Raw genomic sequence first — 20,846 nt, forward strand, 5'->3', positions numbered from 1 at the left:
AGACCATTGGGCATGGGGTGGGAGGAGGCATTCAGGAGCCCTGGTAAAGACCTGACAGCGGTGTGTCCTGGAGAGGTGGTGGCGTAAGTGGAGAGAAGTGGTCAGGTTCTAGGGTATTTCCCCAGTAGAGCCAGCGGGATGTAGAATGTGAGAGAAAGGAGGCAAGGAGGGACCTCTGCTCTGGCAGGACAGAGAAACCCCTTCCTGAGGTAGGCCAGGCGCAGGGGCGACAGGTGTGGAGAGGAATTGGGACTTTGTTCCTTATCCCAGGCCACATCTCACAACACAGCAAACCTCTTTTGTCAGCTCCAGCTGGGAGTTCAGAAACATGGGCTTCATATGGCCAAAATCAAGGGGGACGGGTTTGCATCTGAAATGCCAGCATTCATTCATTTATTCATTTAACAAATGCTTATTAAACACATGCAATAGTCCCTGGTGTTTTTGGGGGATGCGTCCCAAGATGCCTAGTGGGTGTCTGAACCAAAAGCTACATATACTGTGCTTTTTCAGTACATACTTACCTATGATAAAGTTTAATTTAGAAGTCAGGCACAGTAAGAGTAATAGCAATAACTAATAGTGAAATAGAACAATGATAACAATATACTGTAATAAAAGTTAGGTTAGGAGTTCCCATTGTGGTTTAGTGGAAATGAACCTGGCTAATATCTATGAAGACACAGGTTTGATCCCTGGCCTCACTCAGTGGGTTAAGGATCCAGCGTTGCCATGAGCTGTGGTGTAGGTTGCAGACGTAGCTATGATCCTGCATTGCTGTGGCTCTGGCGTAGGCTGGTATGTACAGCTTCGATTCAGCTGCTAGCCTGGGAACTTTCATATGCCACACCCGTGACCCTAAAAAGACAAGAAAATAGTTAAGTGAATGTGGTCCTCCTCTCTCTGAAAAAATCTTATTGTACAAATTCAACACCTTTTCCATCTTAACTAAGCACTTATCCTGCACTGTGGCTGTAACTTTGGCAGTTTGAGATGCAGTAGCAAAACCAGGTTGAATTTCCTTTTCCTTCTCACAGTCTCACAGATAGAAGATTTGTTTTTACTGTAGATCTTAGCACTCTTGGCATATGATTTTTTTTTTTTTAGTCGAGAACATTCACCCTTTCACTTAAAGGAAGCACTTTCCGGCTTTTTCTTCAGCACATCCAAATTGCCAGCATCATCTCTCTCATGAGTCGGGACTGTTATTAGGTAGAATAAGGGTCACATGGACACAAGAACACAAGCGTTGCAGTCCCACAACAGTACCCTGATAACTGCGATGGCCACTAAGTGACTGACAGGCGGGCCTGCTGTACAGAGGGGTATTCACGTCCCAGGAGGAACGCAGCAGGACTGCATGAGATTTCATCAGGCTATTCAGGATGGTGCGTGATTTAAAACTTACAAACCATTTATTTCTGGAATTATCCATTTAATCTTTTTGGGTTGCAGTTGACCACGGGTCTCTGAAACAGTGGAAAGTGAAACCTTGGATAAGGGGCACAGCTGTGCCAGGTGCCAGGTGCTGTGCTAGGTTCTGGGGACAGTGCAGTAACCAAAACTGCCCTAGTTGAGCTTATATTCTGGTGGGGGGGCGGCAGGGGGAAGTGGATAATAATAATCAACATAACAAACAGGTAAATCACAGAGCATGTAGGTGATAAATGCTGGGGAAACACAAGTAATGCAGGGTAAGGGGATTAGCAGGTGCAGGTGCTGTGGGCTACAGGGTGGGGGCTTGGGGGTGGAGCTGGGAAGGTGGGCTTAAGGAAGGCTGGAAGGAGGAGCAGGGCAGCTGTGCAGTGTTTGGTCAGAAGGCCAGGGCAGGGCACAGGCTCCAGGGAGAAGCCAGGGCCACCTGGGACTTCGCAGACCCTTAAGATGTCCTGGCCTTCTACCCTGGGCAAACAGAAGTAGCCGTCGGGGTCAAAGCAGAGGAGTGACCGCTGGGTGGACAGGTGTCTCCCCAGAACTCATCTGCCTCCTCTTGCCAGGCAAACCGACAAGGCCCATGGAGGCTGCCTTTTTGGGCTGCCATTTGCTTCTTGCCTGGAAACGTCAGCTCTAACGGGCTGAGTGTTTGCAGAGACAGCTCCTAGGGGTGGGGGTGAAGTGGGGAGATGTGCTGGTCAGAGCCTGGCCTCTCCAGGACCCACATGGCCCAAATCAGCCCTTATCCCAGGGAAGGGTGTGTCTGATGGAGAGGGGATGGCTGGGCTGCCAGAGCTGGAAACAAAAGAGAATCAGCAATCAGAAGGTAGCAGCTTGCTGTGCTGAGCAGAGCAAAGCTGTTTTCAGGGACTGAGAGGAAAAACGTGGGAGCAGCCAGCCGCTGCTGTGTGCTCCCCTGCCCAGCCCCACCCAGGGCTCCTGGCGGGGAGGGGCCCAACCAGGGTGGGGCTGCCACCCGAGGGCTGCTGCGGGGACGATGTGGGCTGCAGAGCCCGACCCTGTGCTTGCACAGCTGTGAGCCCAGAGCAGGCAGGGCTGTTTTGGAAACCATCCCTAGACTTGCAAGGCCTGTGCAAGGCGGCACAGCTCTGGTTTTGGCGAAGCTCCAGATGGTGCCTCTCTTCGCTGAGAACATTCCCTCTCCCTCTCTAAAGGGATCAGACACTAGGCCAAGAAGCCCTGCCCCCTGCCAGGAGCCGTGGCCCAGTCCTGACTCCTAACCCTTGCTCAGCCCAGCTGCTCTTGTGGTCTGGCTAAGTCCAGGCTGGCCGAGAAGCTGAGCAGGTGTCTGCGGGCGAGTCAGGGGAGGAAGCCAGGTGTGCCAGGCAGGGCTGGGCTCGGGCTGGGAGCTGAGCCAGAGGCTTAGCCCTGGCCCTTTTGGTCAGCCTACACCTGCTACATCTAAAGAGATGTGCCTCTGTCATCTCCCCTGGCCCTGCCCTTTCATTCTGCATCCCCAGAGGGGCCTAGGGATCAGAGACTGCCTGCCTTCTGAAGCCCCATCCACACGTTAGCTCTGGGGCAGCTGATGGTCTTGCTGGGGCTCAGCTGAGGCTGCCCAAACCAGGTGCCAGGCTGGCCGGGAAGACAGACACCTGGACTTAGGCAGGCCACAAGCCCCCATTTGTTCAGAGAGGGTGGGCAGTTTAGGTGGGGGTGGGGTGGCTGGCAGATGGAGTGTTATATTAACCACACGGCCACATGAGGACCTGAGGGAATCCTATTCCAGCAAAGCAGCTACATAAAGACATTTCTGAGATAATCAGAGAAATATGGACATAGGTGTTTGATCACATAAGGAATTCTCAGTAATTTTGTTAGGAAAATGATGTTGTGATTACATCGGGGAAAAAAATCCTTATCTCTTTCTGTTAGAAGTTCTTTATGGGTAAAATGATATGATGTTTGAATTTGCTTTAAAATTTTTTGGAAGGAAAAAGGCAGAGGGGGTTGGGGGTGAGGAGGGCCATCATCATCGTTCACATTCATAGCCATGGGCGTAGGGCTAGCACTCAGCCTCTCCCCTTTGATCAGGTGTTAAAAACCCGGTAGTAACAAGTAAAATGGAAAGAGAGGGCCAGCAGGTGAGAGCAGAACTCAGGCTGGGAAGGTCTTACCTGGTGACAGGGGAGACCGTCTGCTGGTCTTGGTTCTTCTAAACCCTGAGTGGCTGCTCAGTCCTGGGTCGTGAGTTGAACCAGCAGAGGTCCTCCCGATTCGCTTGTTTAAGGGCTGCTTGCCCTGCACCAGGCACTGTGTGCATGCGAGCCTCCTCTCCTGGGACAGAGATGGGAGCAGGCTCCAAGGGGCCACATGGGCCCAAGTGGGATGTGCATCAGGGTCCAAGTGGGATATGCATTGGGGTCCTGGAAGCAGCGCTCTGGCCCTGGAGCCTGGGCTCTGACCCCTGAGGGGGCCTGGCCTCTCATGAGTGATGGCCTCCCCTCTCCTCCCCAGCTGTCCTCACTTATCCAGCTCCTGGGCCTTATGAGGCCATCATCCCTGGGGCAGTACCTGCGTGCTGAGATCTTGCCACCTGGCCAGGACCAACAGCCAAAGGCCAGTGCCCAGCTGGATCACAAGGTGAGCACCCAGCTCCCACCTGCCTCCACCGGGGTGCCGCCTGGATTAGCGGGGAAGGCAGGGCTATCCGTGCTGCACAGCCTGGGGCCCTGAAGGCTGCCAGTCCTGAGACCCTCTGGGCCCTGCAGGTCAGGCCCAGCCAGCTGCCTCCCTCCCACCTCCTCAGAGCCTGTCATTGGTGCCCATGCCCCTCGTGGAGGCGCCATGGAGCACCATGGGCCCAGGTGTGCAGGCTCATGGCTGTATCATGTGCAGCTGGTGTGGCCTTGTTAGCAGTAGGGTGCTCCACAGCACAGGTTAGAGAGGCTGCAGGAGCTAAAGTGCTGGCAAGGGGAGTGGGCTAGGAAGGTCGCTCCCTAAAGGAACAGCGCAGGGAACGTTCAGAGGCGAGAGGCCACCTGTTTCTCATGATGGAGCTGGGTTCAGCCTCCCTGTTCCCGTCCACTGTGGTCTGAGGCCCAGTGCTTGGTCTCTCCCCTGATTGACTTGCCACATTGCTCAGCCTTCCTGAAAGCCATGCTTTGGTGAGGGTCAGGGGCAGTGAGGTACCTCAGAGCCTGCAGGCTGTAGGGCGTGGAATGGTCAAGCCTGTGGTCCCTGGGTGGAGCAGAAGTGGCAGTGTAGGGGAATCTGACTGGGATCCCAAGCCCAGCTCGCTGGATAGCAGGGGTGGACCCCAGAAAGCACTCCCATCCCTGGGGACTTGGGGATGAAGGCTACAGATAGGCATCATCCTAATTTAGGAAGGTGGTAATTCCAAAAGCTCACCCAGATGTTGAATGTGGATGATCCAGAATGCCAACCTTTGGGCATCATTCTACAGATCAGATAAGTGAATTACTTACTTAATGAACACAAATGAACTATTAAGAAGATGTGATAATCCCCAGATGTAGTCAGCTCTTTTGGAGTATGTAGGGAAGGTCACCCCTCAGTTGTGCCTCCTGCATTTACGAGGCAGCTGCCTACCAGGAGGGGGTGAGCTGTCTGCGTGCCCTCTTCCCTTTTACCAGCCATTTCCAGGTTATGGAGGCTGAGCTCAGGTCTTGGGGGGGGGCCTGGAACAGAGATGGGGTCAGCTCCTGGGGGTAGTCCCTGTAAGCAGCACACAGATGGGCAGGCCCAGGCCTGGCTGGAAGAAGGGAAAAAGACGAAGAAGGGGAGGCATGAGAGAAAAGGAGGCTTGGCCTGGCCAAGCTAAGAGCGTGCCCCCTGGGTGCTGTGGAGCTGGGTGCTGTTGCCTGCAGAGGTGGTGTTACTGTGGCCTGAGGAGGAAGGAGAGGAGGGGATGGAAGGGTGCGGGAAGGGGGCTCATTTGGCTCATCCCAGAGCCCATCTGGTAGCAGATGTCCCTTCAGCAGCCTGGGAAGGAAGAGGCGTGAGCAGGCTGAGGGTACCTTTTATATTTGAGGACTGTTCTCATGCACGTTAAGGAAGCTGTGAGGTGCCTCCCTGGTCAGCTGCCACACTGGAAGTGAGGGGCCGGTATGACTCAGCTGCATACTCCAGAAGCATGGGGTGTGCTGGTCCAGGGCAGAGGGAGGGGCAGTTGAGGCTGAGACAGCCCTCAGAGGCCTTTGCTGCGGCTTGAGCCTGTGGAAGTGATGCTGGCCTGAGAGAGAAGTGGCCAAGGGCAGAGGAGGGCCAGGGAGGAGGTGGGCTGGGCTGGGGGGCACAGGTGCCTTGCACAGGAAGAAGTGTGCTGTCCCCCTGGGCTGGGGACCGTTCTGATCTGGAGAGGATGGGCGGGGCTAGGACTAGACTCCCACAGCCCAGCTCCAGTCCCACCTCAGCCCACTGATTCCTCATGAGGCCCGAGCATGTTTCATCTTCAGAGATGACTGGGCTACTCACCAGCCGAAAAGAGCAGCGGCGTCACCTGCCCTGTTTTACGAGAAGTGGTGGTCTGGGCTGCCTGATCCTTTTATCCCCAGAGCTCAAAGTCTTTGCCTTCTTTCTCCTTGAGGTGCAGCGAGGAAACTAAGGCCAGAGTGAGGCTGGCCCGAGGCGACTCAGTCTAGAGAAAACAGGGACAGCCCTTTCCCAGAGCTTGGAGCAGCCCTGCTGGGCCCTATTCATGGGGGCCCTGTGCCCTCCCCCCTCCCCCAGGTCTTGCTCACTCCTGTTTGGGAGATTTCCTGCCTGAGACTTCGGGTCTCAGCCCTCCTCCAGCTCTGCAGATAAACACTCTGCCAGCCTCTGCTCCCCCTGGTCACCCACCTCCTGTATCTGCCTGGGGCCTTGGCCCAAGCTCCTCCTTCCCCTGGGAGTCCCCTGGCCTCTTCCCCCAGAGGCTGGTTGGGTTGCTCTCTGGTGCCTAGGGCCTGGCTTTCACTCCTCTCTGACCCCCTGGCTTTGCAGTTGTCCCTTGACTTACCCATCTCCCTAGCTAGACTGTGGGCACAGCTGATGTCTCAGAATCCTATGGTATGTTTGGCAGTAGGCGACTGAATGAGTGAACAAATGAGTGAATGCCTTTCCACTTCTCCCTCTCCAAACTCTCTTCGTCCACCTGATTCTGGTGTCCCTCTGCACGCCCTCTGCCCTCAGACCAGCCTCTGTGTTAGGCCCCCTCATCTCTTAATGTCCTTGTTTCATTAAGGCTTCCGATGGAGGCCCCTTGAAGTGTTTCCTGCTCATGAGAGAACCAATCACAGCCATTGTTTGTAATTATAAGCTACTAGTAGATTCCTGCCTGGAAAAGCTAACTACCAGTAGTTCAACAAAAGAGGCAACATGTTCCTGCTGGGAGTGGCAGGTGGAAGGGGACTGCAGTGGGGTGGGTATCTGTCCTAGCTGGGTCACAGTCACAAAGTGTCCTAGCAATTCATGGCAGAGCTTGTGTGGAAAACAGGCATCTAGCTTCTTAACAGGATGATGCGAGTACTGTGAGCATTTCCAAGTGCTTGTAGATAAAGAAGTTAGCCCCTCGGTGGTTTTTGGCGGCCTGTGTTGTCTGGTTTGAGGGAGAGTGGTTTGAGGAGAATGAGCATCTAGGTCAGAGTGATGCTTGCGGGGGACCAAGACTGCCTCGCTAGAGGCCGGTGCCCTGTGTGTCAGAGGCGGGAGAGGATGCTTTAATGCGGGCATGTGCTCCGAGAGCTGGCCTCCAGGTGCTTGCCTCTGGCCCACAGGTACCAATTCTGCAGGAGGCCAGCTCCTTCCCAGCCTCCTACTGTGTATGAGACTGTCCTTCCTGCCCCTGTGCAGACAGACATCATGTAACTGGACTCTGTTTGCCATTGTTGCTCAAAGCCACCAGCTCAGCCGTACAGCCCAGAACCAGGCTTTCTGGGCTCTCTCTTTTCTTTTAGCTGACTTGCACAGACTGTGTTTAGCCAGACTTACTTTTATCGAGAGGACTGGTGCTTTGGTCTTGTTACACTCCCCTGCATGGGCCATTTGTTGTTTATCACACTTCCTGTCCTTCCCAGCTTCTCCCCAGCCTTCTGCAACATGGGTACTAGGTTGTAGGATTTGGGGGTTCAGTTTTTCCCCCCAGGCATTTGGAAGGTATATAGAACCAGGATCTTTATGGTGGAATGGAAGTTTTTCCCCAGCTTGGTGAAATTTGGGAACGTAACTAGAAGTAAATGATCTCTCACGGGGTGTAAAGGACACTAAGGTCCACAGTGGGGGACATCCCAAAGTTGGGGCTGCATTGAGGCACCAAGAAGCATCCCATTTCCTCCTCTGCCTCCTGGGCATGTCCTCCTCATAGCCTGACAGTGTCCTTGTGGCACGGACAGCCTCGGGCCCCCTGAGGGTTCTGTATCTGTCCCCCAGGGCCCAGCTGCAAGAGGCCACTCCACCCATCTGTGCCTGGTAGCTGCAGATGACCCTCATCAGCTTCCTCGCCATACACATGGCCATGTCCGCGGCCTGCAGTCCGTCTCTGTGCTAGGGAGGCTCTGGGAAGGCTTGATTGTAGAAGTGCACATGAGAGGTGATGAAGGGGCCGGGTGTGCTCTGAGCTTGCTGATGCTCTGGGGGAAACCTCACCCTGTTCAAAGGCACAGAATGCTTTGAACTCTTTCTTGGGTCTCTGCACTTCTGTACATCTTCTGCAAAGGGCATGAGCCTGCCACGTGTGTGCACGCGCATGTGTCTTGTGCATGCGTGTGCATGTATGTGTTGTGTGCCTTTCCCGTCTATATGGTATGCCCATGTGTTAACAGAGTTGACAGACAAGTTTTACTGCTTTTGCTCCTGCACTGGCCTGTCCCTGTGTAGGGTGACCCTGCCAAGAGCTGCCTTAAGTGACTGGGGTGTGGTTGGGGAGAGGATGGGAGAGTGCCCTCAGGCAGCTCTGCGCCTGCCTGTGCACTGCACTCTCAGCCAGCACGCAGCACCAGCAAAGGGGACATGGACTCCCTCAGGCCTGGGCACAGGCTCTTTGCCCTGTGTCACCTAGAAGGACAGGTGGAGCAGGTACCCTTTCCTCTCTGCCCTCTCCACTGCACTTCCTTGCACCTTAGGGAGTCCCACGCCCACAGGGCTGAGGACCTTGGTCAGGCCAGGGTTAGAAGGGTTGGGAAAAAACTGACTGATTTTGAAGGATGAAGATTGGGTGTTCAGGACTCCTGAGTTCCTCTCTGTCTGGTCTGTGGTGGGTTCCTCCTCACTTCCTCCAAATGAGGATCATGTGACATCTTTTGAAACTTCAAAGAGGTGACCTCTGGGAAGCTGACCCTAAGGGGAGATTTGAGCATCAGCCGCACATCACACGCCCTGGAGTGGCCCCCGAGTCTCTTCAGAATGGGCACCTCTAAGCATCTGAAGGCACATGGGGCCCGGGTTCAGGCCATTTGATTGAGTCCCAGGAATTCTGGCTTGTTTGCAAGCCTTATGAGCAGGGCTTGAAGTGATATTGTTGAGCTGGGGAGGGCAGGCTTGGATTCTGCAGGCTGCTTTTGTTCAAGCCCAGCCAGCCGGAGCCCTCAGCAGCTTCTGGGCCTGCCCTCTGCCCTGCCTCTCCCCAGGCTCAGTCCCCCTAAGGACCCTGAAGGGTCCTTCCCGCATGACTCATCTGCTTCTGACCCAACACCCACCTCCATCTATTGATCCTTCAAGGCCTCCTGGCCAATTCTGTCATCACCTTCCTCCCATTCTTTCTTAGGAAAAAAAAAAAAAAAACCAAAACTTGTCTGCCAACCTGACCGCCTGTCCCATCATATTCCAATCCCACCATCCAAGGCCTTTGTCATATGGCCCTACTTCACCCATGCAGTTTTTCTCCTGCAGAGCAAACCACTTGATTCCAAGCAATGGGCGTCTTTCCCAGAACCTTCCATTCTCAGGCCTATGTCTTTGCTCCCACTGGTCCTCCTTCCTGGCAATGCCTGGCCTGTCACTCCTGTCCTTGGATTCCATGGTCATTGCAGTCTGTTCACTTGGTCGGTGGCTTGTCCACACATTGCTGCACACACCTGAACAGAGTCACCTTTGAGGGCCAGGTCCAGGGTCAGTCTCAACCACATACCCCAAGGCTGCCATTAAAATGCCTAGCCTTGGAATTCCCATCGTGGCGCAGTGGAAACAAATCCAACTAGGAGCCATGAGGTTACGGGTTCGGTCCCTGGCCTCACTCAGTGGGTTAAGGATCTGGCGTTGCCATGAGCTCTGGTGTAGATTGCACAGGCGACTTGGATCCCACATTGCTGTGGCTGTGGCGTAGGCCAGCGGCTACAGCTCCAATTAGACCCCTAGCCTGGGAACCTCCACATGCCGCAGATGCGGCCCTAAAAAAAAGACAAAAAGACAAAAAAAAACACCCTAGCCTGGAGTTCCCTTCGTGGCTCAGTGGAATCGAATCTGACTAGCATCTGTGAGGACGTAGGTTCCATTCCTGTCCTCACTCAGTGGGTTAAGGATCTGGCGTTGCCATGGCTGTGTTGTTGGCCAGCGGCTGCAGCTCCAATTCCACCCCTAGCCTGGGAACCTGCATATGCTGCAGGTGTGGCCCTAAAAAGACGAAAAAAAAAATGCCTACCCCAAGCAGGTACAGCCTGGTGAGGGACTCTCCCACACCCTCAGCACCCAGCCCACCCACCACCTTGGGAGTGCAGGTGGAGGGACAGTGCTTTAGAGCCACGTCTCATCAGCCTGGGCTCAGCTCCCATCTGCACCTGACGGAACAGGAAGGGTGTGTGAGGTCCCTCACTGCTGTCCTATCTGGAGGAGCAGCTGGCAGGCAGACCACGGCCCTCTCAGTGACTCTTCTGCTCACCACCTTTCCTGTCCCTTCTCAGACCATCTTTGCTGGGACTCTGTAGTGACAGAAACACAAACACGTGCCTGAAAGGTCCTAGGACAGCTCAAGAGGCTCAGCTGGACCAGTGTGGAGCAGTGTCGTGAAACCTCAGTGTTGCTCTCTGTATCTCTCGGCTCTGCCCTTGGTGCAATCGCAGGCAGCTTTCCGGCTGCTTCTGAGACACTCCAGGTGTACTTCCTTCTTTCCACAACCCTATCCAAGGAGGAAGAAAGAGCTTCTGTCCTGGAGTCCTGAGTCCCAGAGTTGAGCCTCATTGGCTGAGCTTGGGTCATGTGCTCACCTCTAAGCCAATCACATAGCCAGGCACACAGTGATTGGTTGGCTCAGGTCATGCCTCTTCCCCTGGAGTCAGTCCTAAAGACCCCACTGTGCAACACCTTGGCCTGGGTGTAGGGGACAGGAGGCTGGGACTGGACAAAGGAATGGGTAGGATCCTGGGCACTGGGAAACCTTAGTGTCCCTCACATGCCCCTGGTCCTCAGCCGTGAGCAGCGGCCTTGTTCTCTGACACCCGTGGGAAGTATAAGGAGGGCAGTGCTTCCCAGTTGCTGGGCCCGCCAACGTGCCAGGAGACAATCCAGTGAGTGAGAAAGAGAAGGAAGAGAAAAGAGGAAGCCATTGCTTTTGAGGAAATGGCTTTTGAGGGAGCCACTGCTCCATGGGGCCTGTCCAGCCTCTGGAGGAGCACCTGCCAGTACTCTAGCTGGTTTCCTGGGCTCCCTCCAGCATTGGCGCCTGTGTACTGAAGGCACACATGCACACTCAGGCATAGAGTCTCAAACACAGGCCCTGAGAATCATGTCCCTCCCTGGGCAGCCGGCAGAGCTGTGTTTCCGTTCCAGATCCCCCTAGGGTCAGGGTCTCTAGTCCCAGCTGGAGGAGCAGGAAGAGCCAGCCAATCCCTGCCTGTCAGCTCCCCACCCCCATAGCCAGCAGGAAGCTGGGAAGGAAGGGTGGGCTGGGTGGGAGCTCTCTAGCAAGGGTTTGTCTGCAGCCCCTCAGTTCCTCCCACTGCAGACATAGGACTGGGGCACATGCTGAGCTGACCCCCCTGCAGCAGATCCACGGGAACAAAAACCCTTGGCCTTCCTGCTTTTGTCTCAGTTCCATCTCTTTCCCACCCGGCCTTGCTGTGCCATGGTCTCCTAGTCTCTCCCTAGCCTCACTACCAAGAACAGGGGTCAGGGCTGCTCAGAGGCCAGTCCCAAGTTCTGAATAGTTTAAAAAAATAATCTATCTGGAGTTCCCATTGTGGCTCAGCGGAAGCAATCCCGACTAGTATCTGTGAGGAGGCGGGTTTGATCCCTGGCCTTGCTTAGTGGGTTAAGCATCTGGTGTTGCTGTGGCTGTGGCGTAGGCCGGCAGCTACAGCTCTGATTAGACCCCTAGCCTGTGAACGTTCATATGCCACAGGTGTAGCTCTTTAAAAAAAAAAAAAAAAAGAAGCACTGTCTCTTTCAAGTGAAGAGCAGGTAAGGGGCTCACCTTTGGAGGAATCAGTGGAGATGGTCACATGCTGGCCCCAAGGTCCTCTGGCAGCCTCAGCAGGGACATCCCTTCCCTCCACTCACCTCGGCCCTTGAGAGCAACTTGCTAGGCAGTGGCCGTTCCTAGCCCCTGAGCTGGAAGACCTGGTCCTGTCAAGATGCTGCCAGCCTGGCTCTCATCACCCTCAGTTGGCCTCATCCTGCTCCATGATGAGGGCTCCGCCCACCCTCACACCTAAACAGGCACTTTCATTTACAGAATTGAGTATCTGCCCTTGCAGACTTCCATGGTAAGTTTGGCAGGCCCCGACTGTGATGTCTGGTCTTTGGCTTCTGCGCCCTGTGCTTTCAGGGACCCTAGGCTGTGTCACCATGTCATTTCCTAGTGATGGGTCATGCGTCCTTGTCACTTCCTTCTCACTAGGACTTATGACCGATAACCTGTCTTGGTCAGAGTCACTGTCAAACTCAGCTTTCCTTTGAGCACAACCCTCAGCTTGCTGCATCAGTGCTTGCCCAAGCCAAGGTCAGGGAATGGAACCTTGAAGCAGGAGCAGCCTGGGCAAGGGGACTGAATCATGTGGTTAACCTGTGGGGGTGGGGGAGAAAAAGCATCGTAGAGACGGTAGTAGGTGCCATGCTCCAGGACAGGTCAGGTGGGGGTCCCCTCTCATCCTGAGCTCCGACAAACATCCCAGCCCCCTGAGTTTTGATCTGTCACCAAGCTGGGGCTCCTGACCCGGGCCTTCGACAGCCCAACTCAGGATTACTCAGGACTGTTTTTGTTGTTACTTGCCCAGCCTGTGTGGGGTGGTTTTAGCCCCGGGGCTCAGGCTGGCTGCTCCCTCCCCTCCCTGGTGGGGAGCCTCAGCCTGTCTCTGTCCTGCCTCTGGCAGGCCCCTGGGCCCTGGCTATCAGTGCAGAAGTGCCTTGATCTCTCACATGTTAACCCCCCTTTAAGGAGTATGCACGGTGCACAGGTGCATGCACACACCCACGCTCAAGGGCTTGCACACACACTGTTTGTCTCGCTTAAAGGAGCACGTACAGCCGTCTGCTTCAGCCCTAACCCTTACAAAGATGGTCATGCAGTCAGGGGAGCTCCCCAAGCTCACGTCCACATCTACTCAAAGTGACACTATGCAGAGCACTGTGCGGTGATGCTGTAGGGTTAGGCTTGATAAAAGGAGAAAGAAAGGGAGGAAAGGCAGAAGAAAAGAATTCAACAGGGTCCAGAGCTAGCCTTGGGCTAGGAATGGCCCCAGGCAGGCTAGCGTGACTTCAGTCTTGACCTAGTCTTAGACCTGACTCTAGAATTGACCTTCAGCATGTGTGTGTGCTCTAAAGTGTCTCCAAGGGAACAAAGCGCCTGAGAGGACCCACATGTGGCAATGACGGGACTTGTGGCAGAATTCTCTTCCTGGGGTCGATCGTCAGGTTGGGCCGGACCTCCAGGCGTTCCAGACAGGGCTGAGAGCAGCACAGCCAGATTGTGGCCTAATGCAGGTCTCCCAAGGAAGCCCACCCACCCACCCCAGAGCCTGTGAGCATGGAGAGGCGAAACTACAGGGCGGCTTCTCTGGGGGCCTGGCATCCCAGGCAGGGAGCCGGACAGCAGTTGGCCCTGGGGACTAGCTTGCTGAGCCGGAGCCAGCAACACCTGCAGTGTGAGCCCCTGAACCCCAGGAGCCTGCTGGAAGGCCGTGTCCTGAGTCAGCCCCTGGCCTCCCCTACAGGTGTTCCTGGGTCAGCCTTAGTTCTCCCCCCCACCCCCCCCGGCCCTACAACAGCTGCCCCAGAGCCTGGCTGGACCTGCTCCCACAGGACCCTCCAACCGAGGGCACAGTTTGCTGTCCCCACCCTGCCAGCGGCCTCCAGGGAGAGGGCTTGGCTGGAAGGGTTGCCAAGAGTGAGCCTGGGGGTCTTGGGCAGATCCGAGGTGGGAGAAACCACCGTGTTCTGGCCAGAGCGAGTGGCTTCCGGGGAGATGCTCTTCCTCCCCCTTCGTGCCCTTTCTCAGCGTAAATAACCCTCAAGCAGCTCCCTTGGCATTAGTTAGAGGGGAATTTTCTAAAGAATGGAGTTCCTGGGAAATGTTCACCCTTTTCTCCTTCGTCTTATGACGAAAGCCCTGCAAACGAAGACTTGGCTGGCGGTTCCTGGCGTCGGAACTAACTGGGCCAGAAAGGGAGACACGGACCTTCCCCTCCCCAGGCCCCTCGTGGGTGACAAGCCCCGGGGTCTGTCTCCTATCTCCCAGCCTTGTCATCCTTCCCCAGGGGGTGGGCAGGGCCCGCCTCAAGGCGCTAGAGCCGGGAAAGAGGCATCCTGCACAGAACTTCTCAGAAAAGTCAGCCTGCCAGACTCTAGGGAGAGACCCAGGAAGTGGAAGCAGGAGGCCTTGCTGGTAGCCAGGGCAAGGGATCCTTTGTTGTCTGCATTGGGTTCAGGCACGTCCCATTTCTTGCCTCAGACTCTGCCTCTCACCAAGTTGTTAACTGAGGTTTCCGGGTCCCATTTCCCATGGGGGCTTCCCGGCCTCCACTCAGCCCAGTCAGGAGGCGCTGGGCAGCCTGAGTGGGGGTGGGGAGGGGGGAGCTGGGCATTCTTAAGACAAGATCCCCTGAAGCCTGGACCAGCATAACCCCCACTCAAGGGCGCTCTGGCACTGCTCTTAACCCTGAAGCCACACCGACCCCTACCCCCCAACACACACACACCAGCCCTTAGGGACTTGGAAGGGCCTCAGGCTGGAGGAAGGGCCACCTTGCACTTGCAGCCCCAGGGAAACGGGAGCCGGCAGCAGGCTCAGCCCTCACTGTATGCAGGGCTTCCCTTCCCTACATCTTGAAAGAGAAGACAGAGCCCCACGTTTCCCTGGTGCCAGCAGGACAGGAACGGGCTTGCTGAGTTCAGGAATTGGTCACAGCGCAACTGGAGCAGGAAACACAGCTCTCACACCTGGCTGTTGACTTAGCATCCTACCCTGGCTCCCGCCCACCCCTGTCAGGCTCCCCTCCCCCCACCGGGGAGTCCAGAGGGAGGAGACCCAGGTTTAGCCTTCCTGGCTGCAGAGCCCCAGGTTCTGCTCATGTTTTGCTTCTCTGACCTTCGCAGAAACAAGGCACAGGAGAGGATCGGGGTCGGGGGGGGGGTCAGGGGGAAGGTGTTAGAAGAAGCCTTGCGTACCCCCAGTGCCCCTGCGTGTCCCTTTGTCTGGTCAAGAGTGGACCCTCTCTTGCCTCTCAACGCAGGAACCGTGGGAAGTGAGGAGAGGAGATAATCCAGGCAATGCTGCTGATAGCAAGGCCCTTCCCCCAAAGTCCACTGCTGTCTCTGCGTGATTTCTGACCGCAGGTGGAACCTCATGCCCTAAGCTTGAGCAAAGTCTTTCCCTAAAGGGCCTTCCCTCACTGAGATACTCCAGGGATTGCCCCCAGTTCATAGTGCACAGAAGCTTCCAGAGCCCCTTTCCAGGTAGTGGGCAGCACCCCCCCACACCTTTGGAAAATGTGGTTAAGAGGCATTTCTTCAGAACTACCGTTTTCCTCCTTGCTATTCCCGCCACCCCCACAAAAAAACACTACATTCAGCATAGTTTTCTTGGGATTTTCCCTCCAGATTCAGTTATGGGAATCTGCATGAGAACGGAGTTGTGAAACCCGCGCACGCGTAGTCTCTTCTCTCAGTAAATCCCCACTGCACAGTTTCCTCCAGGGCACTCCTCAGATCCCAGGCCCACCCTCCCCATGCCTCCCTCCTAGGAAGAAAATTCTGCCGGGGAGGAGGGATGGGGGCCTGGCCGGGCTGCCACCTGAGCTCCTCCCATCCCCACCCCCTTGGGTACGGAGATGTTTACAAGTGAAAGGTCCTTGCCTCCCCCCTGCCCCACCTCCTTCCAAGCATTACACCCACCCCTGCAGACAGGCCCCTTCCCAGCCACCCTCCCACCAGCCACCAACCGCTGGCTCCACGGCCCTCGGCCCTCGGATGTTTTCTTTGGCTTCTCTGCCACCTCACCGTCAGCTTGCTCAATGCCCCTCAAAGGAGAGGGGCCTCGGTGCTTTCCAAGGTCACTGCCCTCGCCCCAGCCCTGCACCCCCCCCAAATCTGACTGTCTTCAACAGTTGTAACTGGCATTGTCTGGTTCAAACTTAATTTAAAACTTTGAGAGTTCCCATCGTGGTTCAGAGGTTAACTAGTATCCGTGAGGACTCAGGTTCAATCCCTGGCCTCACTCAGTGGGTTAAGGATCTGGCATTGCCATGAGCTGTGGTGTAGGTCACAGACATGGCTTGGACCTGGTGTTTCTGTGGCTGTGGTATAGGCCAGCAGCTACAGCTCCAGTTCAAACCCTAGCCTGGGAACCTCCATATGCCAAGGGTGTGGCCCTAAAAAGACAAAAAAAATTTTTTTTCAATCTCATTCTATGAGTAAAGTACACACATTGTAAATAAATAATCTTAAAAAGAAAAAAAAGTTGGAGGAAGTATAATGCTATTCAGCTGCATTTTCACTTTGGTGGGTTCCATCCCAACCGATTCTATTGCCTGCTTCCCCCAAGTGTCCCCAGTCTGTCCCCCACAACCCAGTTTCCCTACTCTAGCGCCTTGAGCGGCCTCCACTGCCCACTGTCTGGTTCCTCTGCTGTCAGCCCTGTCCCCAGGGTGCCCCTCCCCCAGCTCCCCACTCCAGCCCAGCCAGTCCCCCAGCAGTGGTCAGTCCTGCCTCTGTTTCTTGCATCAGCCAAGGATCTGTCTGGTGGTGTCATCTCAGCTGTGTCCCCGCCCCCACAGGGCCATCCTCACCTCAAATCCTACTGTTCCTTTGAGACCTAGTTTAGTCACTTCCTCTCTGAAGCCTTCTGAGCTGCACAGCACCATGCCCCCCACCTCACCCCGCTAAAGGCTAGAAGGGTCCTTTCTCCCTTGGTCCAAGGGAAAACTGAGCTTCAGTATTTGTTGACCAAATGATTGCTTCCTAAAGTACCCTTCTCCCTCTAACATTTGAGTGTTTATGGCTGTGTCTTAGTCAAGGTACAAATGTCTGGCACGCAGGCCTGAGCCTGCTTTAAGGGGTTGGCGTGGCAGGGAAGGGCTGTTTGCCAGGACTGCCGAGTTTAGGAGTTCCGAATTCCCCCGGCCCTAGGGCAAGGCCAGGCTGGGGAAGCAGAACGAGCCCGAGCCTGTGGGAAGCAGTGGCCCAGCTGGGGGCCCAGCAGGTGGAGCTGGCTGATCTTCCTCAGCCCAGGGCAGCACGGCCCCGGAGGCACCCTGATTTTCCCCTCTGCGTCTCCTCTGTTTCTGCCAGGTGCAGTGCCGCTCAAACCAGCCAGCCTGTGGGATCAGCCACCTGTGGGCTTCAGCTGTTGTGCTGAAGAGCAGGCTGGGTCCTGGGCAGGGCAGGTGCCACCAGGGGAGGGGGGCAGGTGGCCTGTGTCCTTAGGATTCTGTACAAGGTATTTGAGTTCTCAAAGGCTCCGAGGTATCTGGTGCCCTCCAAACTGGTTCTAGCTCCTGCCCTAAGGAGCCTGCTGGGTCTGTGCAAAGAGGCTGTCACCATTTTTGGGGCACTGCCAGGTGCTCTAAATGGGGAGGATGATAAGAACAGGGAAGGGGGGGGGCTTGGCTGGTTTGGGGCTCCAGCCCCGTTAATCACCACGCTTGAGCCCTGCTGGCCGTCTTTGGAGCCTGCCTCTCCCTTCCCAGCCCAGCATCAGGGCCAGTTATCAGCCTCGGGCACAGTGGTGGGGTAGCTTCCTGCCACCCTTCCTATCTTAGACAGAAGGGGCAAGGCACCAGGCACCTCTGAGTGGGGGAGGGGTGTGCCTGGCGCCTGCCACGAGCAGACTGAGCAGACAGGCTTCGTCAAGAGCCTCGCGTCTCCCTGGGGCGCTGCTATACTTTGGTTTCTCTGCACAGCCTGCAAAGTCTATAAATGAAGGGGCACCAGCAGAGTCCAGGGGCACCCTGGAACCAAGCTATCCCCTACCAGCTGGAATTGGCCTTTGTCCTGTCTCACCCCTCAGGACGGGGTTGGGGAACTGGATTTCTGAATGGCAGAGATGTCTTTTTTTCGGGGGACGACGATCACTCATAGGGAGAGTTCTGAGTGGGGCCTGGAGCCCTCCTCGTAGATGCTGCCCCAGAAACTGGGCAGGAAGCCCAGTGCTGGCTGAAGGACTCAGGGAAGCCTGTCTTGCTGTCCCCTCCCTCCAGGTCTGCTACTTGTGCCACAGCCTCCTGACCCTGGCGGGGGTGGTGGTCAGCTGCCAGGACATCACTCCAGACCGATGGGTGAGTCTCCCAAGAGGTAGGGCTGGGGCTGCTGGGCTGGAGCCCAGCTCACTGCCAGCAGTGCAGAGGGTGGGAGGCTGAGAAGGAAGCGGTCGAGGGAGTCTGGCCCCTCTTGCCTCGTACCACCAGGCCTTCCCAGGGTACTCAGCCTCCAGCAGCCCCTGTTGCCCTGTGCCTCTCCTCCCTTTCCTGCCCCACTTCTGAGCACTCAGCTCCATCCTCTGCTTTCTCTCCCCAACTGTGGCACCTGGCCTGTGGCTTGCCCCCCTACCCCCACCTCCCGCCCTCTGCCCCCGCCTCTACAGGGAGAGCTGCAGCTGCTGTGCATGCAGTTGGACCGTCACATCAGCACCCATATCCGGGAGAGCCCCCAGGCAATGTACTGGACCAGACTCAAGGACTTGGCCACCCAGACCTACATCCGCTGGCAGGAGCTGCTGGCCCACTGCCAGCCCCAGGTGGTACCCCCTGCTGGCCCCCAGGCTTGGGAGGGAGGTGGGCAGGCGGCTGACCAGAGCCCACAGCGTGTCCACCCCCACTGCAGCTGCCCTCCTGGCTGGGAGATGGGGGTGGGTGGGGGTGGGGTGGGGAGGATGTGCTCAAGGACCTTCAGTTTTCTCATCAAGAGTCAGATGCCCAGGGCAGGGGTGGTGAGGGGGGTAGAGAAGCTGACTCCTTCGTTGTACAGAAAAACTTTACCCCCAAGAGGGAAGAGCCTGGGCCAGGGTACACTTTGTCATCACAGTGTCAGGAAGAGCACCAGAAGAGATCTGCCCTCTGCCCACTTGTCCTGTGGGCCTGAGGCTGCCCTCCCATGCTGCCCTGGTCCCTCCAGTTTTAGTAGCAACAACCTCCACAACCTTGGTTCCCTCAGTCACTCTGGGTAATAATATTCATAGCTAATAATTACTGGATAAAGACCCTCTTCTACATGAATCTACACAACCCTCCCTCAGGCAGGTATAGTTATCATTCCATTTTACAGATGAACAGGCTAGCCAGAGCCACTGAGTAGTTTTGTAGCTTGCTGCATCACACAGGCCATAGCATGCAAATGTCAGAACTGGGGCGCAGAGCCAACCTGACTCGCGGGCCTGCAGACTTAAGCGCAGTCCAGGCCCTGCTCTGACAGCCTCCCCGCTGGCCTCTATCTCTTCCACCAATGAGCAGCCCCTCCCTCCCCGAGCCCCCAGCCCTGGATAGAGATGAGCTGTATCTCCTTTGAGCTCTTTCTCCGCCTGGGCTCCCAGCTGGCCTTCCCTCAGACTCTCCTCTGCTTGTCCTTCCCCCTGTAACCTCTGACTTGAGCTGACACATCGGCCACAGGCTGTGGCTTGGGTCTCAGATTTCACAAGTCCCTGAGAAAGCTGGAGAGCAAACCTCACCCTCAACCCCCAAGGAACTAGATCACACTCTCTCTGGTGGGAAGCAGTGTGTTTGTCATGAAAAGAAGGCAAAGTGATTCGTGGCCTGGCCTAGCCGGGGGAAGGGCCCACCTTCCTCTCACACAGCTCCCAGCCTGCGGGCCGGAAGTAGAGGGAACCTCTGTGGGTGTCCTTGCCTGGACCAGGAGCCCCAGGAGCCTTGTGGCTCAGCGCCCGACACAGAGGAGGCCTTCGTAGATGCTCAGCAGACGCCAGGGCATCAGGGAGCATCACAGTGGTGGGCCCCACCGGGCCCAGGCCATCACACCCGGTTTCCCTCCTTGCCGCAGACCCCGTACTTCAGCACCTGGAAGGACAGCTGATGGAGCAGTGCAGGGGTGGCTCAGCACTCCAGGCTCTGGCTGAAGTGGACATGGCCCAGGAAATGGGAGGAGTGAAGAATGGAAGCCAGAGGAGGGCCAGTTGGCTGGAGCATCAGCCGCCTCCCCTGCTGCCCCCAAGCCCTGCCACAGGGCAGGGGTCCTGCCTCTCACTGACCAGCCCGCCTCCCAGCTCTCCTCTCCCCAAGGCCTTTGTCTCTGAAGTGCTGGTTTCCCTGGTCCTTCAGGGGCCCCATGGCCTCCCTCCTCTCCCTCCCACCTCCCTGTGTGTGTCACGTTGTGAGGGTTCTTTATGCACACTAAAGTCGCATTTCAGCATCAGTGGTTTCGAAGAGTTCCTTCAATCCCTTACTGAGGACTGGTGCCCAGCGTCCAGTTTCCTGACTTCTCTGCTGGTGTTTTATAGAAGACTCACCTCTGACAATCACGTGACTGGGTCTCAGGCCCTGCCCCGTCCCACCCCCTGCAGCCAAAGGTTGTTTGTAAACCTGGGAGGTGGGGGGCCTGAAAGCTATCAGGCACCCAGGGAGCAGGGCTGGGGAGCATCTGTGTGTACCAGTCTGCGACCACTCCCCGCTCCCCACCCCCGCTAGGGGAGATCTGTGGAGTGAGATGGTGGATCGGAGCTGTAATTACACTTAATTCAGTTTATTGTTGAGCCCTGAAATCAACTCCCAGACTTAGAAGTTGGGGCAGTGCCAAAAAGCAGTTCCCAATACTGCTTTTGTTCTCCCTCTGCTTTCCCCAAGATGGGTTTTGTGAGGCCCACTCCCTAAAAGGGTGCTGGATCTCTCTGACCTGCCCCCTGTAAGAGGTGAGTGGGCCTCCAGTATCCCCGGGAGGTCCTTGGGGGTCATTTTCTCTGCCCACTCCTCCATCCCGGAGACTCTGTAGCTAGCCTCTGGCCCCTCCTGCCCCTTCCTGGCTGAGCCGGGGTTTTGCAGGGGCCACGAGGGGCAGACAGGAAATAGCAGAGAACGAGCCCT

General features: G+C 56.2%; 1 protein-coding gene across 12 annotated transcripts in view; it reads left to right on the plus strand.

The window, feature by feature from the left end:
- The window catches only part of FAM178B (family with sequence similarity 178 member B), a 102,573-nt gene extending 81,984 nt beyond the window's left edge, over nucleotides 1-20,589 (plus strand). For 7 of the 12 annotated variants that reach the window (XM_085018701.1, XM_085018703.1, XM_085018705.1 and 4 more), the window contains 4 exons: nucleotides 3,913-4,038; nucleotides 18,018-18,095; nucleotides 18,401-18,553; nucleotides 19,810-20,181. In XM_085018701.1, the coding sequence (XP_084874827.1) occupies nucleotides 3,913-4,038; nucleotides 18,018-18,095; nucleotides 18,401-18,553; nucleotides 19,810-19,842 (390 nt within the window). In that variant the 3' untranslated portion in view covers nucleotides 19,843-20,181. Of the gene's footprint in view, nucleotides 1-3,912; nucleotides 4,039-18,017; nucleotides 18,096-18,400; nucleotides 18,554-19,809 lie in introns of all 12 variants that reach the window. The other 5 variants (XM_085018700.1, XM_085018702.1, XM_085018711.1 and 2 more) reach the window with 2 other exon arrangements.
- Nucleotides 20,590-20,846: the final 257 nt, after the last annotated feature.

The sequence above is a fragment of the Sus scrofa genome, chromosome 3, assembly GCF_054392235.1.
Source record: "Sus scrofa isolate SSC_HxYL_T2T_F1_AM1 chromosome 3, Sscrofa_HxYL_maternal_Yorkshire_Landrace_v2.0, whole genome shotgun sequence".
Lineage (NCBI taxonomy): Eukaryota > Metazoa > Chordata > Mammalia > Artiodactyla > Suidae > Sus > Sus scrofa.